The sequence below is a fragment of the Nomascus leucogenys genome, chromosome 21 (genome assembly GCF_006542625.1).
Source record: "Nomascus leucogenys isolate Asia chromosome 21, Asia_NLE_v1, whole genome shotgun sequence".
Taxonomy (NCBI): Eukaryota; Metazoa; Chordata; class Mammalia; order Primates; family Hylobatidae; genus Nomascus; species Nomascus leucogenys.
The window spans coordinates 23,088,202-23,103,882 of record NC_044401.1 but is presented as its reverse complement, the minus strand read 5'-3'; the positions used below and the strand labels follow the sequence as shown (position 1 = coordinate 23,103,882).

The 15,681-nt window shown below is 37.6% G+C and overlaps 1 protein-coding gene across 1 annotated transcript in view; it reads right to left on the bottom strand.

Annotated features, from left to right (window-relative positions):
• GABRR3 (gamma-aminobutyric acid type A receptor rho3 subunit) overlaps positions 1-15,681 on the bottom strand; it is a 49,170-nt gene that overhangs the window by 5,587 nt on the left and 27,902 nt on the right. The window contains exons 7-8 of the mRNA XM_003261703.2: positions 9,620-9,772; positions 539-735 (exon numbers count right to left, since the gene is read on the bottom strand). Coding sequence (XP_003261751.1) covers positions 539-735; positions 9,620-9,772 — 350 coding nt within the window. The remainder of the gene's footprint in view (positions 1-538; positions 736-9,619; positions 9,773-15,681) is intronic.

Genomic DNA, 15,681 nt, shown 5'->3' with positions numbered 1-15,681 from the left:
CAGCCTTTGAAGTCAAGGAGACCCAGAAGCAAAGCCTGGTTCCTCTTCAGCTGTGTGACCTTGGCCAAGTTACCACCCAGCTGCATTTATTTCACCTCTGTGAAATGAGAGCGGTAAAATACTGACCTTACTATGAGAGTTAACTGACATAATATGTTACATGGTTGGTATGATGCCAATATATAATAAACCCCCATTAAGTGTTAGCTATTATTGTTATCATCATCATCCATTTGAAAGAATGTGGTTTGTATGTCAACCCCTTTTATTCAAAGGGTACAGTTGGGGGAAAGGAGCATATTGAGAGAAATTTTGCACACACAAAAACTCCTGATGAAGGTATGTGAGGATAAGAAAACAGCCAGCACAGAGCAGAGGGTAAGGTTCAATGTTAAATTGTCACCATACTGTCAACTTGCCTCTTGACAAGCATATGGACTTAATACAAAGGCTTACAACACTGTTAAGAGAGGGCAATAGATAAGGGTAGTCTTTTCCACATTCCCCAAGGGATCTGATAGTCAAAGCAAGTCTGTACCTTTCCTGTCTTCTTGAATTGTTTCCGCTCTTCCACTGTGGTGAGGTAGTTCACAGCTGCGTACTCAATGACTGACAGGAACACAAAGAGGGAGCTGACCCACAGGTACACATCCACAGCCTTGAGGTAGGACACCTGGGGCATGGAGGCGCTCACAGCAGTGATGATTGTGGACATGGTCAGCACTGTGGTGATTCCTGCCATTTGAGAATAGTGGCAAGCTCAGTGATATAGCCATTCATTTCCAGGATCTGGCACTGATTCACACCAGGGGATGCATTTCTAGAACAATACCAACCTGGTGATCCAAGAGGAGGGAAGGTGTGTGCATGTTGACCAAGTATATATCTTGAGCCTAAACAAACACTCTCATTGGATTTTTCTGTCTCTTTTTCTTGCCCTCACCCTATTGTCCAGAAGGATTCCTTCCCTCATTTAAAGCCTTCACAGAAACCAGAGTCTGACATTTCTGTTTTTCACCCTCAGATGGGCCTCTTCTAAGCATGCCAGAAAGGTAAACATGTATTCAATTAAAAAAAAATTCTAAAATCATTTCCTCTAACCTTTCCCATTCTTTCACAACTTTTACTATTTATAACCTGTCTTTATGTCTACGTTTAATATTTCATGCTTCCGGGGAGCTTATTTCTTCTTGAAAGATCTTCAGTAGCATTCAAGATTGCTATTCTCTATATTATCCTTTCACAGAAAATACTTAAAAAGCCATTGTTATTCTCTTTGTCGATTGTTAATGAAACTACAGTTCCATTGATTCTGAGTATAAGTGTGCAAGTAGGGGTTCAGTTCATTGTAAACACTTACCGAGCAACAACTACATTCCAGTCATTTTTCCCCTTCCACTCTCTTCCCCATTCCCCTCCTTTCTCCTCCCTTCCCTCCCCCTCTTCCCTTTCCTTCTCCCTTTCTGCTGCCTTCCCTCTTCCTTTTCCTTTTTTCCCCTCTTCCTTTTACTTCTTTGTTCCCTGGCATGAACATCAGAGGTAAGAAGATCAAGGTTCTGGGGGAAAATGGAGAAAGAAGTGACTCTGAGATTTCCTTAATAAAATGCTGGCCATGAGGAGGGCCATTCGATGTCTACACTAATTTCTCAGAGGGATATCGCAAGACTACCGCCTGGAGAGAAAGTATACTATGTAAATATTTGAAATGTACACTGGCTGGCATGGTTTTATTTCTTAATTTCCCACCAGGGAGGTGCAAATGGAATCCTTAATGATTTTTATAAGTTGTGAGGACACTGTAATGTCAACAGACAGAGTCTCAAACAGCAGGAAGAGCACTGTGATTTACTCCTAAATGTACGGCCACAGCATGTGGACTGCTTTCACCAACACCTTTCTATCCTTTCTGTAATAATTCTGTTAGGCTCTCATCTGAGAGAGCCCCATATCAAACACAATGACAATTCTATAGAGCCATTCTATTTCAAATAAAGTTTTTAGTTTGTATGATCAAGATCAACACAACTTGGCAATTTGACAGTACCATAGGAGGACTTGGAATCTCACCTTCACATTGATTTGAACTCCAGAATACGAAACCTAAATGCTATTCCAGCTCTTAACATTGAACACAGGCCACTGTCTCATCAAGTCCCAGGTTTCCCCCAACAATGGTACTATCAACGATCTGCATATCAGAGGGTGCTGTCTGTATTCCCTGGCTCTAAAACATACCTGCTACATAAACATGAAGCAAAGAATGAATACGAAGTGTGGAATTGTATTAAGCATGGAATTTTTATTAACATTACAGGTATAGCTGAAGCCAAGATTATTAAATAAAACCTGCTTGCTTTTATCAAATATTTACCTACCACATGTCTAGGTAAATAATTAGCCACACATAACAGAAAAGAAATAGGAGCTGCGAGTGGCTAAGGGATTACCCCATATTTTGTCGGAGCAGAGTGCAAATTCTGTTCAGAGTGCAGAATTATGCCAAGAGGCACAAAGAAGACACTGTGCCTTTACTGTGCCATACTGACATTTTCAGTATGCCAATGTCTTACTCTGTTCAAGATTTCACTGGTAGAAAGTGAAGGAATCATGAACTAATATTCCCACTTAGGTGCTAACCTCATTAGTTCGAATTTCTTTTTTTTTTTTTTTTTTGAGATGGAGTTTTGCTCTTGTCCCCCAGGCTGGAGTGCAGTGGCACGATCTCGGCTCACCGCAACCTCCGCCTCCTGGGTTCAAGCGATTCTCCTGCCTCAGCCTCCTGAGTAGCTGGGATTACAGGTATGTGCCACCACCTGGGCTAATTTTGTATTTTTAGTAGAGAGGGGGTTTCTCCATGTTGATTAGGCTGGTCTTGAACTCCCAACCTCAGGTGATCTGCCTGCCTTGGCCTCCCAAAATGCTGGGATTACAGGCATGAGCCACCATGCCCAGCTAAAAAATTTTTAATATCTTCTCTTATTGGTTTTTTAAGATATAAAAGATAGAACTTAATTTTTCTTCAATGTGCAGTAATATGGAGCTTAGCGGACAAAATAAGGATTTTGAACAAACACACAAACGTATATGCCTGATTGATCTCATCATGTATTTGAAATTGATAACTACTGGGCAAATAAAAAGGAATTCAGCTATCTATATTTGCCAGAAAGCAATAAACTATTAACCATTTTCTTTAAAAGGGTGCTTAATCCAACTAATTTACGATAGCCTTATTTATTTTAAAACCAGCATTCTAAATTTTCCTTCTTTAATATGAGCAACAAAAAAAAAAGAATTAGAGTGGAGAGGAGGGATTGTTGGGTAGGGGGAGTGAATGATGAGAAACCTGAGATGTAAATTCCTAAAGCAATAGAACTTGAAGTCAGGAGTATTATAGCTACATTAAATACACTTATTATGTCTTGCGCCACCCCTCAAAAATACATTAATCTTGACAAATAGTATTCCTTCCAAACCCATTAAAGTTAACATCCCAATAAAGGAGTTTTGAATTATATGAAGCGACCATTTAGTCAAAGGAAGGTCACGGGTTTGGATTAGAAAATTATCTTCCCCACTACTGATGTTGCTACGCATAGTTAGGAAAGTGTTATGAGAAAATATTTAGTCTGACCCTTTGATTCAATTCCCCTGGGCTCTTGCAGCCTCACCATATTAACTTTTAAAGACATGCAAGGGGTCTTAAGAACCTTTTATTCTGGGGGGAATTATTAATCTTTCAGTTTCATTGGCTGTTTTTAGCCATGCATGGTGGAGAGTTTTGTTGACTGGTATGATAGCAGTAGGGAAGAGAGGCATCACTTATGAAACCACTGAGTTTCTTCACCCCCTCAGTAACTGTGTTGCAGGTAGTTCTTTTGAAGGGAGGGGGTGTTTATATTCACCTTCAAGTGAGTGAAAATATTTTTCATATAGGCCTAGGCAGAAAGAAAATATTACATGATATGAAGGAAAGGAAGGTGGCTTGACATTCCAGCATTGCTCTAGGACCAGAAACTGACAACCATTTTCTCATGAAGGTGGTGCAAGAGTACAAATAACTGTCATTAGAAATTCTTATAATCTCTGTGATGATTAAATGAACTGCTCTTATCCAGTTGCCTAAGTATTCACTTTTCCAAGCATATGGCATATCCCCTGTTAGGAGATGTTTTTTTTCTCTGAGAGTGACTACAAGTCTGAAAACTTTGGTTGTCTTCCTGTGCCATATCTGTTTTCCAGTAAAGGAGCCCATTACTTAATTCATTCTGTAGACAATGGCATACCTCATGTAGAGGGATCAAGCAAGAATGATGGAGGCAAAGAAAGAAGGAGGAAAGTGGAAATGAGAGGAGAAACTATAATATTTAAATATCCTTGAACAACTTTATAATTGTTTCACACTGTCTCCACACCAAATTGAATGGAGACACATAATCGTATTTTTGACCCATCACACATTCCAAGTTATGGTAGCTATTATCTCTTATGAGAATTGCCTAATCACAGCAGATACTTCTATGCTACGCACCCTCTATTTTTTTTTACCTGAAACATGGCAAATGTTGGAGGGTCTTCACCAGCAAATGAATCATCCTTTATCATTTCCAGTTAGCAACTAAAAATATGGCGTTCTAAACACTGGCAACTTAACAACTACGTGCTGAACATGAACTATGTGCAGGAGGACACTGTGCTACTCACTGAAGGAACAACAACAACAACAACAAAATGGTAATAGTGATCCTAGTGCTTAAGGAGCTCACATTCTAACAGAGGTCAAAAGATAAGCCACTCCTGTCCCACAGCAAAACATGAAATAGAGGAAGTAAGCTACTTAGGAGATACAGAAAGTGCCACTTGTTCAAAGATGAGAGAGACCATGTGTGCTTGGAGTCATCACTGAAGGCTTTCGGCCATGAAGAGATGGCAGGATTTTGACAGAGAAAGACAGATGGGGAGGAGGAGCCAGTCATAATGCCGAAGGACACAATTCCAGATTCCATAATCCCAAATGTTGAAATCTCAAAAGATCAAAATCTCTAAAGTCTAAAATACTAAAAATCACAATCTTGAAAGATCAAAATCCTGGAAATATTGTTCTAAAAATAATTTTGAAAAATTTAAAAGCTATTTATACTTTAAAAAGGTAATTTATTTAAGAAACATAAAAAAGACATAACACTTCATAAGCCACTTTACACAGTAAAACAAGGCAATAATAACGCACGTGTTTCTGTAAGCATAAACACTCAGGTATACTAACAACAGTTGCACAGGCATAACAGTTATGAGCAGATGAACCATATTGATAGAGAAATAGGTCAAAAGGGAAACATATAAATGCATATCACTATGGTGGGTCATTGTGGGCACCCAGCTTTATAACTGTGGTCATCTGAAACACCGTGATGAACAACCTAAGTCTTTTGAGGATCGATCAAAAACCATGATGGTCACCACCACATATATAGTCACCCAAAGAGCTGAGATCTCATGAAATTTTCTCTTTCACAAATGCAGATGGACAAAAAGGACATGTCTTCATTTATTGAGAAAGTTTCAACATTTTTACATACATGCACAATACTTACACAAAAAGTTAATATGATAATGCAGTTTCATGGAGCTAAATTGCAAAAATACATAATACAAATTAGAACTAACAGTCTAACTTATTTATATCTCCGCTACTAGAAATGATGCAAAGACGAAATACATAGCATAGCAAATTATATTATAATTCTGACAATTTAAAGTAGTAAAAAAAAAAAAAAAAAACTTAAGAAAAACAGACCAAAAACTAAAAAGAAAATTTCTTATATGAAACAGTGTATTACAGCGATAGGTTATAGGCAATTGCATGAAGATAGTGCATAGTAACTGGCCTAACATGATGTAATTATCCTGTGATTGTGATTTTTGAGATTTTAGACTTGAGGGATTTAGACTTTAGGGATTTTGATCTTTCAGGATTTCAACATTCAGGATTATGGCATTTGGTATTGTGTCTTTTGAGATTATGATCCAAACCAGTATAATGAATTATGTAAACATTTGGAAGATCTGTGTAACTCAGTGAACCAATATTTTCCAAATGACCAATGCATCAGTGAAAAATCTATTCAAAGTATAAGATAGACCAATGGATTGTAATCAAAAGTATAAGATAGACCAATGGATTGTAATCTAACAGAGTAGAAAATATTTGTTGACATGGTTTCAGATAGCACATTGCAATTAAACTTTAAGGAACTTTCACTTGCGGAGTTTTGGTGTAATGTGAAGGGAGGCTATCCACAATTATCTGGAAAGACTATTAAAATAGTGCTCCCTTTTCAAACTACGTATCTGATGAAGTCAGATTTCTCCCTATATTTCAACCAAAACCTAGTGCAATAGACTGAATGAAGAAACAGAGATAAGAATCCAGCTGCCCTCTATAAAGATAGACATTAAATATTTGCAAAAATGTTTAAAAATGCCACTCTTCTGACTAAATGTTTTTGTTTTAGAAAAAAGAATTATGCTTCATACAATGTTACCATGTTAACTTGTAATGAGTTGATTATTCCTAGTTTTAAGTGAATTAATACATATTTTCAAATTCTATTTTTTTTTTTTTTTTTTTGAGACGGAGTCTCACTCTGTCGCCCAGGCTGGAGTGCAGTGGCGCAATCTCGGCTCACTGCAAGCTCCGCCTCCCGGGTTCACGCCATTCTCCTGCCTCAGCCTCTCCGAGTAGCTGGGACTACAGGTGCCCGCCACCACGCCCACCTAATTTTTTTTTTTTTTGTATTTTTAGTAGAGACGGGGTTTCACCGTGGTCTCGATCTTCTGACCTCATGATCCGCCCGCCTCGGCCTCCCAAAGTGCTGGGATTACAAGCGTGAGCCACTGCGCCTGGCCTCAAATTCTATTTTAACATCTAATATGGCTAATAATGATAGACACGATCCACAGCAACAAAAGCTCTCTAGGGTCCTCGTTAATTTTTAAGAATGTAAATGGGTCCTAAGGCCATAGTTTGAGAATCACTGCCAAAGATTAAGAAGGAAATTGAGGTTTCAGATATGAAAGGCTCAACAAACTGGGAGGCCCCGAACAGAATGAGGAAAGTGAAGAGAATAAGTGGCTTCCCTGCTAACCCATTAAAGTAAGTTACTATTAAGACACCAACAGTATAATATGAAGTAGTTTGAAGGTTCTTTTTTTCCGTGATGTAAGGGTTTGCCACGAAAAGCTCAATGAGCTTGGGTAATGCATGGGAAAGGGAAAAGATAAGATTTAAAAGTGAGGCTATTTATGCTTCATACTTTCACTCTCTTTCCTTACTATCATCCAGCTACAGGTCTGTTGGCACATCCTTCATCCCTGAAATCTGGGTTCCCAAGGAAAGACTCGGTGCTAAACAGTCTGAATGTTTGTAGTACCTGAAGGTGAAGTCCAGCATACAACTGAAAGTACCCAAATGGAACATGCTTATGTAGGGACAGTAGCTGGAATTAAAAAGTTTGTTTCATTTGATAAGAGTCAAAAGTGAGCAGATCGTTGGGAGGGAGTTACTCATACTTAAGCAGTGGAAGAAAAAGCAGGAAAGAGAAAAGGAAAAAAAAAGTCTTCAGGAGGAGAAAAAAACTAGACTGGCAGAGAGTATTGAAAACTAATGCATTGTGTGTGTAGTTGGTTTTATCGAACACTATGGGCCCAGCATCAAGCTAGGCAGTTGACATGATTAAATTAATTAATTCTCCCATTTAATTCTCATAGTGAGCTTTAGGAGGTAGTATGAATAATTTCATTTTGCAGATGAGGAAGATGAGGCTGGAACTCTTGACCACTAAAGTTGGTCCTAGATTTGGAGAGGATGCCTAATAATGTCAAATGCTGTGGAGAAGGTGAAGGAAGGAGGCAGAAGAGAAAAGGTAAGTGGGACAGATGAATAGGTATTCATAGGGACCTTCCAGAGAATTGGGCAGCTAAGCATTTGCAAAGAGCTAGGGAAGAATAGGGCAAAGCATCTTTGAAAAAAAAGTGAGGGTCGTAGGAAGCAAAAGCCTGAGATGGTAACAGTTTTATAGGAATACTACTGTTCTCTTATTAAAATAATGTTTTTAAAAAGTGGGAGAGGGACACTTCTGATTTGCATGCATTTTACATAAATCTGCATAGCAATTTCCTAACCCTAAGGGATCAGATGTGGTTGCAAGAAGCAGAGAATTTCAAGGGTTTCTTAAAAGTGTTTTAGTGTTCCCAATTCACTCCACCCTTCCATGGAAGTAGCTCTTATTGCTGTCATTTTCACACTATAAGAGCAGAGCAGTCAACTTCAGAAATCTGATTGAAAATCATGTTCATAAATCTTTATAGACTGGTTGCTTTTCTCATTGTGTCTTGAGGGCTGGAAACATGCCCTTGGTCTTGTATTTGGGTCTATGCTGCCACACTGCAGTACTGAGGTTAGGGCACATGCTCTGATGTGAAGAAACAGTTCAAATAATTTAATTACTTATTCAGATGGTATTTTTTCCTTGAAGATATTTAAGTCTCAAATGGTTGTAGATTGAATATTTTAATAGGGAAAGGAGGTGAGCAAATTGTTAATATTAATAATTTATGTCTTTCAAATGATCTTTTGAAGTATGCATATAATTTGTGAACATTAACTTACAAACCACCCTTTCTGGAATGAATTGTGTGATAATTACCATAATTGTAACAATTATTATAATAATAACAATCTTCTCTCTAGATAGAGCACTACAAATCAAAGAACAGAATCAGATAAAATGAGGGGGATCTGCCCTGACCATCAAAAAAGGCAAGTGGGATTATCTCTTGGGTTCTCATTAAGTAACATGTCACCTAAGTGCTTAGCTTGGTATCTTCTAATTTCTAAGATCTCAATAACTGCTAAGTGGGTCTGAAATGGTTCCCATAAATCAGTGTGTGTGACAGAGGCATATAGTATGTTAGATGGTGTAGATAATCACCCCTGTGTAGTGACTTAATGAGGCTGGCAACGTCTCTCCACCTAAAATCTCTTGCCAACTAATACGCCACTGTACCTGAAATTCCACTGTGGTTGATTCTGATTTTGGCCTTTTAGTTAAGTCCTAATTTCTAATCAGTATTCATATTTTCAAATTCAAGCATCCCCTCCACGTTCTTGTTAACCCACCAAGGTAATTTGTTTTTAATACACTAACAGTATAGTGTGAATTAGTTTGAAGGTTTTCCTTTCTGTGATGTAAAGGTTTGTCCTGAAAAGCTAAATGGACTCGTATAATGCATGGGGAGGTTTCCTTAAAAAAGAAAAGAGATAAGCTTTAAAAGTGACGCTGTTTATGCTTCATAATTTCACCCTCTTTCTTTACTATCACTCAAATGCAGGTCATTCAGCAAAGACTTCATCCCTAACATTCGGGTTCCCAAGGAAAGAACTCAATTACAATTTGCCCTTGAGGATGTCAAGATCGATACTGCAACCTGGATGTTCATCTCTGACTATCCCTACTAAACCACCACTCTCTTTTCCTCTCCATGTATGACCCATTTTATTTACCTCCCTTGAACTTTCTCCCATGTTAACATTTTATAAAGATGGGGAAAGATTTACCCAGGGAAACTCTTGCAGCAACAGCTCTTCGGTCAATCCAAAATGAAACCCATGAAAGCATCACCATCAATATGGCTGGGAAATAGGTTTGCAGCACAAAGAAGAAAACATGCCTCCTTAGCACAAAGTTGATGAAAAGCCTATTGTACCAACCTATGGAAAAAAGCCAAAGTTTTCATTAGAGCAAGCTTCCCCTTAGAAACACTGCACTTAGTGAAATGACCTGCTTCTTTAGACTCCAAGCTCTTGGGGACACAGAATTTGACATACTCATCTCCATTTAGTTGGGCCTGGCACTCCATCAATGTTTGTTCAACCACCTGAACTGCAATCTGCTTGATTATTTGACTCAAAGATCCCCTTTAACTTCCAAACCCGCAGTTCAGGGATGAATAGTGGTTATATTTTGTGGGATGGCCTCTAAAGATCTTTCTCCACAATACATTGTATTGTGGCGTTTCTGCAAAAGGGAAATTCTTCAATACATGACTAATAATGGCATAAAAGAGCCAATAAACCATTTATTAGCTATAACAAATGAAAAGAAACATTTATCTGAATGAAAAGATTCACAGTAGGTACTAGGTCATTGGATTTTGACCTGAGATGGAGACAGCTGGGGATTCAAAGGAGAAAGAAAACAGCATCCATAAGCTAGTTTTATAATTTTAAAGTCTCACGAATACCATAATTTGTGTATGATGAATCTGCAAAAAAGTAACCAACTGATGTTTCTTTGCTTCTTACTGAAATTATATAAACTCATGTTGGTAATAGTAATTGTGCTAATTAAAAGCACCATTTATGGTCACATCCACACACACATTTTGTTCAGGTTTACCTCTCCCATTGACTACAAGGAAGTTTAAAGCCAAATTTTCAGACATCCACAGGACTTCTCTGAGCATCATTCTTTAATGACCACATACCAGGATATATATAATACCTTATCCTTGTTTTTCTTTTTTTTCTCATACATTTCTAATTTATATTACCTTGCTTTATTTCACAATAACTATGTGCTAATCTTGTTAAATCTTTACTAAAATAAGGCAATACATGAGGAAACATGGAAATACATCTTTTGTGAATAAGTAGCAAGATTATTTTTTCTATGATAAATGCTGTTTATTTTCAAATAACATTATTCAAAACACAGGGACTATAGGTCAAAAGTTATAAAATAAAAATCATAGGTATTGCAGAGTTGGAAAGCCCTTCTGCTAGTCTCAGCAGTAATTTCTTAGAAACTCAAGATGGCAAACCTGTTAGATGGATCACTTAAGTACTTAGGCATTTGGCCTAAGAAATACACCTGGCCAACCCACACTGAGCTGGCAGACTCTACTCGTAAAATCCTATTCTCAATTAAATACTCATTATCTTTTACTTCCTTACCTAGTTCTGAGCTTCTAACAGTCAGTTTATATATGTTCAGGAATACCAAACAATTTTATTACCAGGAGTAATAAAATATACATCACATAGTACATTATAAAGTTAAAATATAAATTATTTTTAAGCTTCTCATTGTCTTGTATCACCCATATCACAGCCCCAATTTACTACTGTGTACCACTGAGAGTTTCAGTGATGGCTGTAGAGTACAATAACAGCTCTCTGATCTTACAACTTTATATAACTACTGTGAGGTTAAAAGAAATAAGAAAACCTGTGAAAGAAATTCAAAAGAAAGACAGTATTAATGTATATGGTTTTCTGTTCATTATTAACTTGAACTAAAATTAGTTAACTGCATCCTTTCTTTATTCATAATTTTCTGAAGAACAGTTGTCCTTTTTTTTTTTTTTTTGGTGGGGTGGGGACGGGGGGGAGTAACCAGGAAGTAAAACGGTGGCTCTGTCTTGTGGTTTTAGCCTAGGGCTGGTATTTTAGTTGAACCTGCAGGTCATGGGGAGTCCATTTCCCTATCAGGAAAGGTGGTGCTGCCTTGGAACGCTGTGGAGCCTTCATTTTGGGTAGTAAAATGAAGAGTCTGATTCTATTTTTGATGTTTGACTGCTAAAAGCTCTGAAGCCCAACTTCTTCTCCTTCTGCCCTACATCTGAGCAAGTTAATAAAAAGCCTAGGTCTCCCTTTTTTGGCACCTGTGAAAAGTTCAAACCATGCATCTTGTCCTAGACAGGCATCCTTCACCCTAGCTGCACCCCCTAGCTACCATAAAAACCCAAGCCAGTAGCCCCTTCCTGTTCTCTCAAGCCATTTTTCATTTCAGACCTGCTTGGGAGCCTGCCCATCTCTCTCTAGAAAGCCTCATTATGTGAGTAATAAATCACTTCATACCCTTTTGTCATGTGTATGGCATCATCAGTTTTGGCATCTGAACTAAATTTTGGATGGGGACGGATACATCTGCCTCCATCAGTTTGCCATACAGTAGAAAGAAGAGGAGTTAATAAAAGAGAGAAAAAGGCTAGAGAGTTGACACCCAGGGAAATGGAGGATTGGGCCAGTATTTGGGGAGTCAGTCCCAAGGCAAGAATAAAGAAGGTTTTTATACCTAGAGACAGTCACCTTCAATGGCCCTTTGAAAGTAGGCCTTAATACTCTCTATGAAAAGGATCAAGATAATGTGGATGAAAATAGGGTGATGATGACAGCTACTAACTAATATTTATTGAGCCTCTACTATATGGCAGATAACATTCTAAGGTACTTAACTATATGACATCATGTACCCTCACAACCCTATGATGTAGAGAGTATTACGAAACCCATTTAAAGGTGAGAAAGTTAAGGGTTAGAGAGATTAAGCAACTTGTCCAAGGTCACATTGCTAATAAATGATAGAGACACGGTTTGAACTTAGGCAGTCTGTTTCTACTACTTGCACATTTAGCCACTAGATTATGCTATGATAAAGAATAACTATTCAATGCATCCCTTATGGGCAGGAGTCATTTTCCTTTTTCTTTGTAAATTTATAGTGCATGATTTTGAGGATTTTGAGAAAGGGATCAGGAGGCAGAAGCCCTCATCTGCTTGTTAATATTGCCAGGTCGTGGTGATTTTTGAACGGTGGCAATGGTAGTGGTGAAGGCCAAGAAAAAAAAAAACCCTGTTGCTCAGCTATAAAATGGAAACTAAGGTCCTATAACTACATTTCTGGCTCTTATAGCCAGAGTCAGATGTATAGTTTTTCTATACACCTGGGAGTGGTGGTTGTGGCTGGTAGTTGTAAGGATAGGAGTGAAGAAAACAAATCAAAAATTATTTTTGAGGAAGCTAAAATATTTAAACAGGAAACCAGTCTGAAAAAGACACTTGAGTTTGTCAGAAGATTATGTTTAATGATTCATGGATAATGTGAGGCAGAGTTATCACATGCTCATGAACTAAAATAAGTTTCTAAATGTAATCTTTCCGAAACCTAACTAAGGGATGGTTAAATGAACCCAGATATGATTATTAATTTGATATTTGAATACAACTTCCAAAATGCCTCCCTTCTGCATTTTTCCTACCAATCCCTGTCATTAAAAAAATGGGTATATTGTAACAAATTAAAAAATACAAGTGTTGAAAATCTCCCCAATTTGTACCTACTTCTCAGAGGTATCTATTGTTAATCTTTCTAGGCTTTTAACACACACACACACACACACACACATGATATGCACACATATGTATATAACACTCATAAATATGTATAAATACATTCTTCAATAACAAATATAGGATTTTTAAAACATATTCTTCCATAACTTGCTTTTAAAGAATACTAATGTATTATGGATAACTCTCCATCTCATGTTACACAAAGCATGTACATTTGAACCTAATTCTATTTTTTTTTTCATTTTTCTTAGGAACCAAAATGATATTTCTTAAAAATGTAACTACGTTTGAATGTTAAAGATTTGTAAGTTCATTTTAAAATGCAAGCATATTTGTAAGCAGTAAGTTTTTCCATGCCAGTATTTTCCTGGCTTTAGAGAGATTCTAAAACATAACCAGAAAAAGATAAAAATCAACTAGTGTTGGAGCTGCCTGGTAGGGCTCACAAAGTCTGACAAGCACAGATAAAATTATGGTAGAGCAAATGGAATGATTTAGTGGTAAAGTTAGAATTTTGAAGTGAAATTTAACTTCTTGTTAGGAGGATGGTTGGATATATGCTAATGGATAGTTGTGCTTCAAAAGCTAAAGAACTGCCATTGTTATTATTGTATATTTTGTATATGTTCTGTGCAGGAGAAAATTCTTTTGGATTTCTATGCTTCATATATATTACATTATATTAGCATTAAACATTGCAAATATCTATTTACAATTTATCATATGCCAAAGTTATTTTTCATTTTAGCAATAGTAAAATGAAAACACATCCTATAAATTATACTTCACATATACCATGGTTCATTGCATACATTCTTTTATTTAAATATTAATTTAATTTAGGATTAACTAAGAACATTAAAAATCTTGATAAATATATGCCTATATTTATTCATATAGAGAAAGACAAAGTGAGAAAAGGAGGAGAAGAAGGAGGAGCAGAAAAATATATTAAAAAATAATATAGTTTATCTCTATGAAGTAGGATTACAAAGAGATATTCCTTTAAATTTTTCTGAGGTCTCTTCAAATTATCTAACATTTATTCATTCATTCAATAATTAGCCTTTGAGCATCTACTATGAGCCAGGGATATATCAGTGATCAAAACAAATAAATATGAGTTACTTACATAATCAGAAAAGGCAATAAACATGATTAAAATTGAGAGCATCATTTGCTGAATCCTAAGCAATGTAGACAAATAATGGAGTGAAATAGAGAATTTCTTCAGGGTCTAAATAGATAAATAGCTGTTGTTCCTAGAGAATCGTTTAACTTCTCTGCAATGTCAACTTCTATTTCTCTCTTAAAGCTGCAAGTTTTAGATAAAAACTTGATAACTACTCTCCAAGATCTAAGAACAGAGTGGAGAATCTTTGAGGAGAAAAGACACCACTATCAAGGCAGAGTAGGTGAAGCATTCTAGCCAGGACAGCTCTGAAACTCAGGGACAGCTGTTGGCACACTTTCTGGCTGGCCTAAGCATGGCTGCATTGAATCTGAAGTGGCATTTTATATGGATTCAGCCTAAAATGACCCAGAATATTAATATCCAGAAGAGGAATGATAGTGGGGGGTGAGGAGGGTAGAGGGGAACCGAAGGAGGCTGCTTCCAACTTCAGTCAATGGGGATCACATATAACTTTAAAAGGTGTCTTGGATAAAAGTTGTCAATTCAGAAATATATCTGTCATAGTAAAGAGTACTACATAGGCCCAATTTTGGATGGGTTTTCTGTTTGGGGCAATGATGCACTTTATGGCTGGATTCATTCAGCTGATTTTTATTGAGCATCTATCATGTGCCAAGCACATTCCAGGTGCTGCAGAAGAAATGGCGAGCAAGGCAGACAGATTCCCCGCCCTTTTTCTGGCGAGGCACTCACACAACAAAGCAGTCGAATAAATGCATAGTTCAGATGATGGTAAGTGCTGTGATGACAGAGATAGGGAACGGTGAGAAGGGAAGCCTGTTTTACACAGGGTTGGTTTGGTTAGGAAAGCACTGTTTGAGAAGCTATTTGAACAAAGCTCTGACTGAAATGAGGGAGAAGGGCATGAGAATATTGGGGGAAAGCACTCCAGGCAGAGGGAGGAGAAGGCCAAGCAGAGGTCCTGCAGATGGAATGAGGTGGGCAAGCAAAAAGGCCAGTGTCGGGAAAGTAGCAGGTGGTGAGGGGCAGAGGGAGTGGGTGAGTCCCACATTAGGCAGGAGACTGATCACGCTGAGAGACTTCAATTTGTTGTAAATGTGATGGAAAGACATTGGAAAGTTTAGAACAGGAAAGAATTGTGAACTTTATGTTCCAAAGAGATTACTCTGTCTGCTGTATTGAGACTGGAGAAGTCAAGAATGGAAGCAAGGCATCTAGTTAGAGGTGGCTGCATGAGTGGGAAAGAAACGATGTATGGAAGGGTGGAGCTTGCTCCCTGTAAAAGGAGAGGAATGATGGTGCTGGCCAAAGGGGACACTCGCTTGGA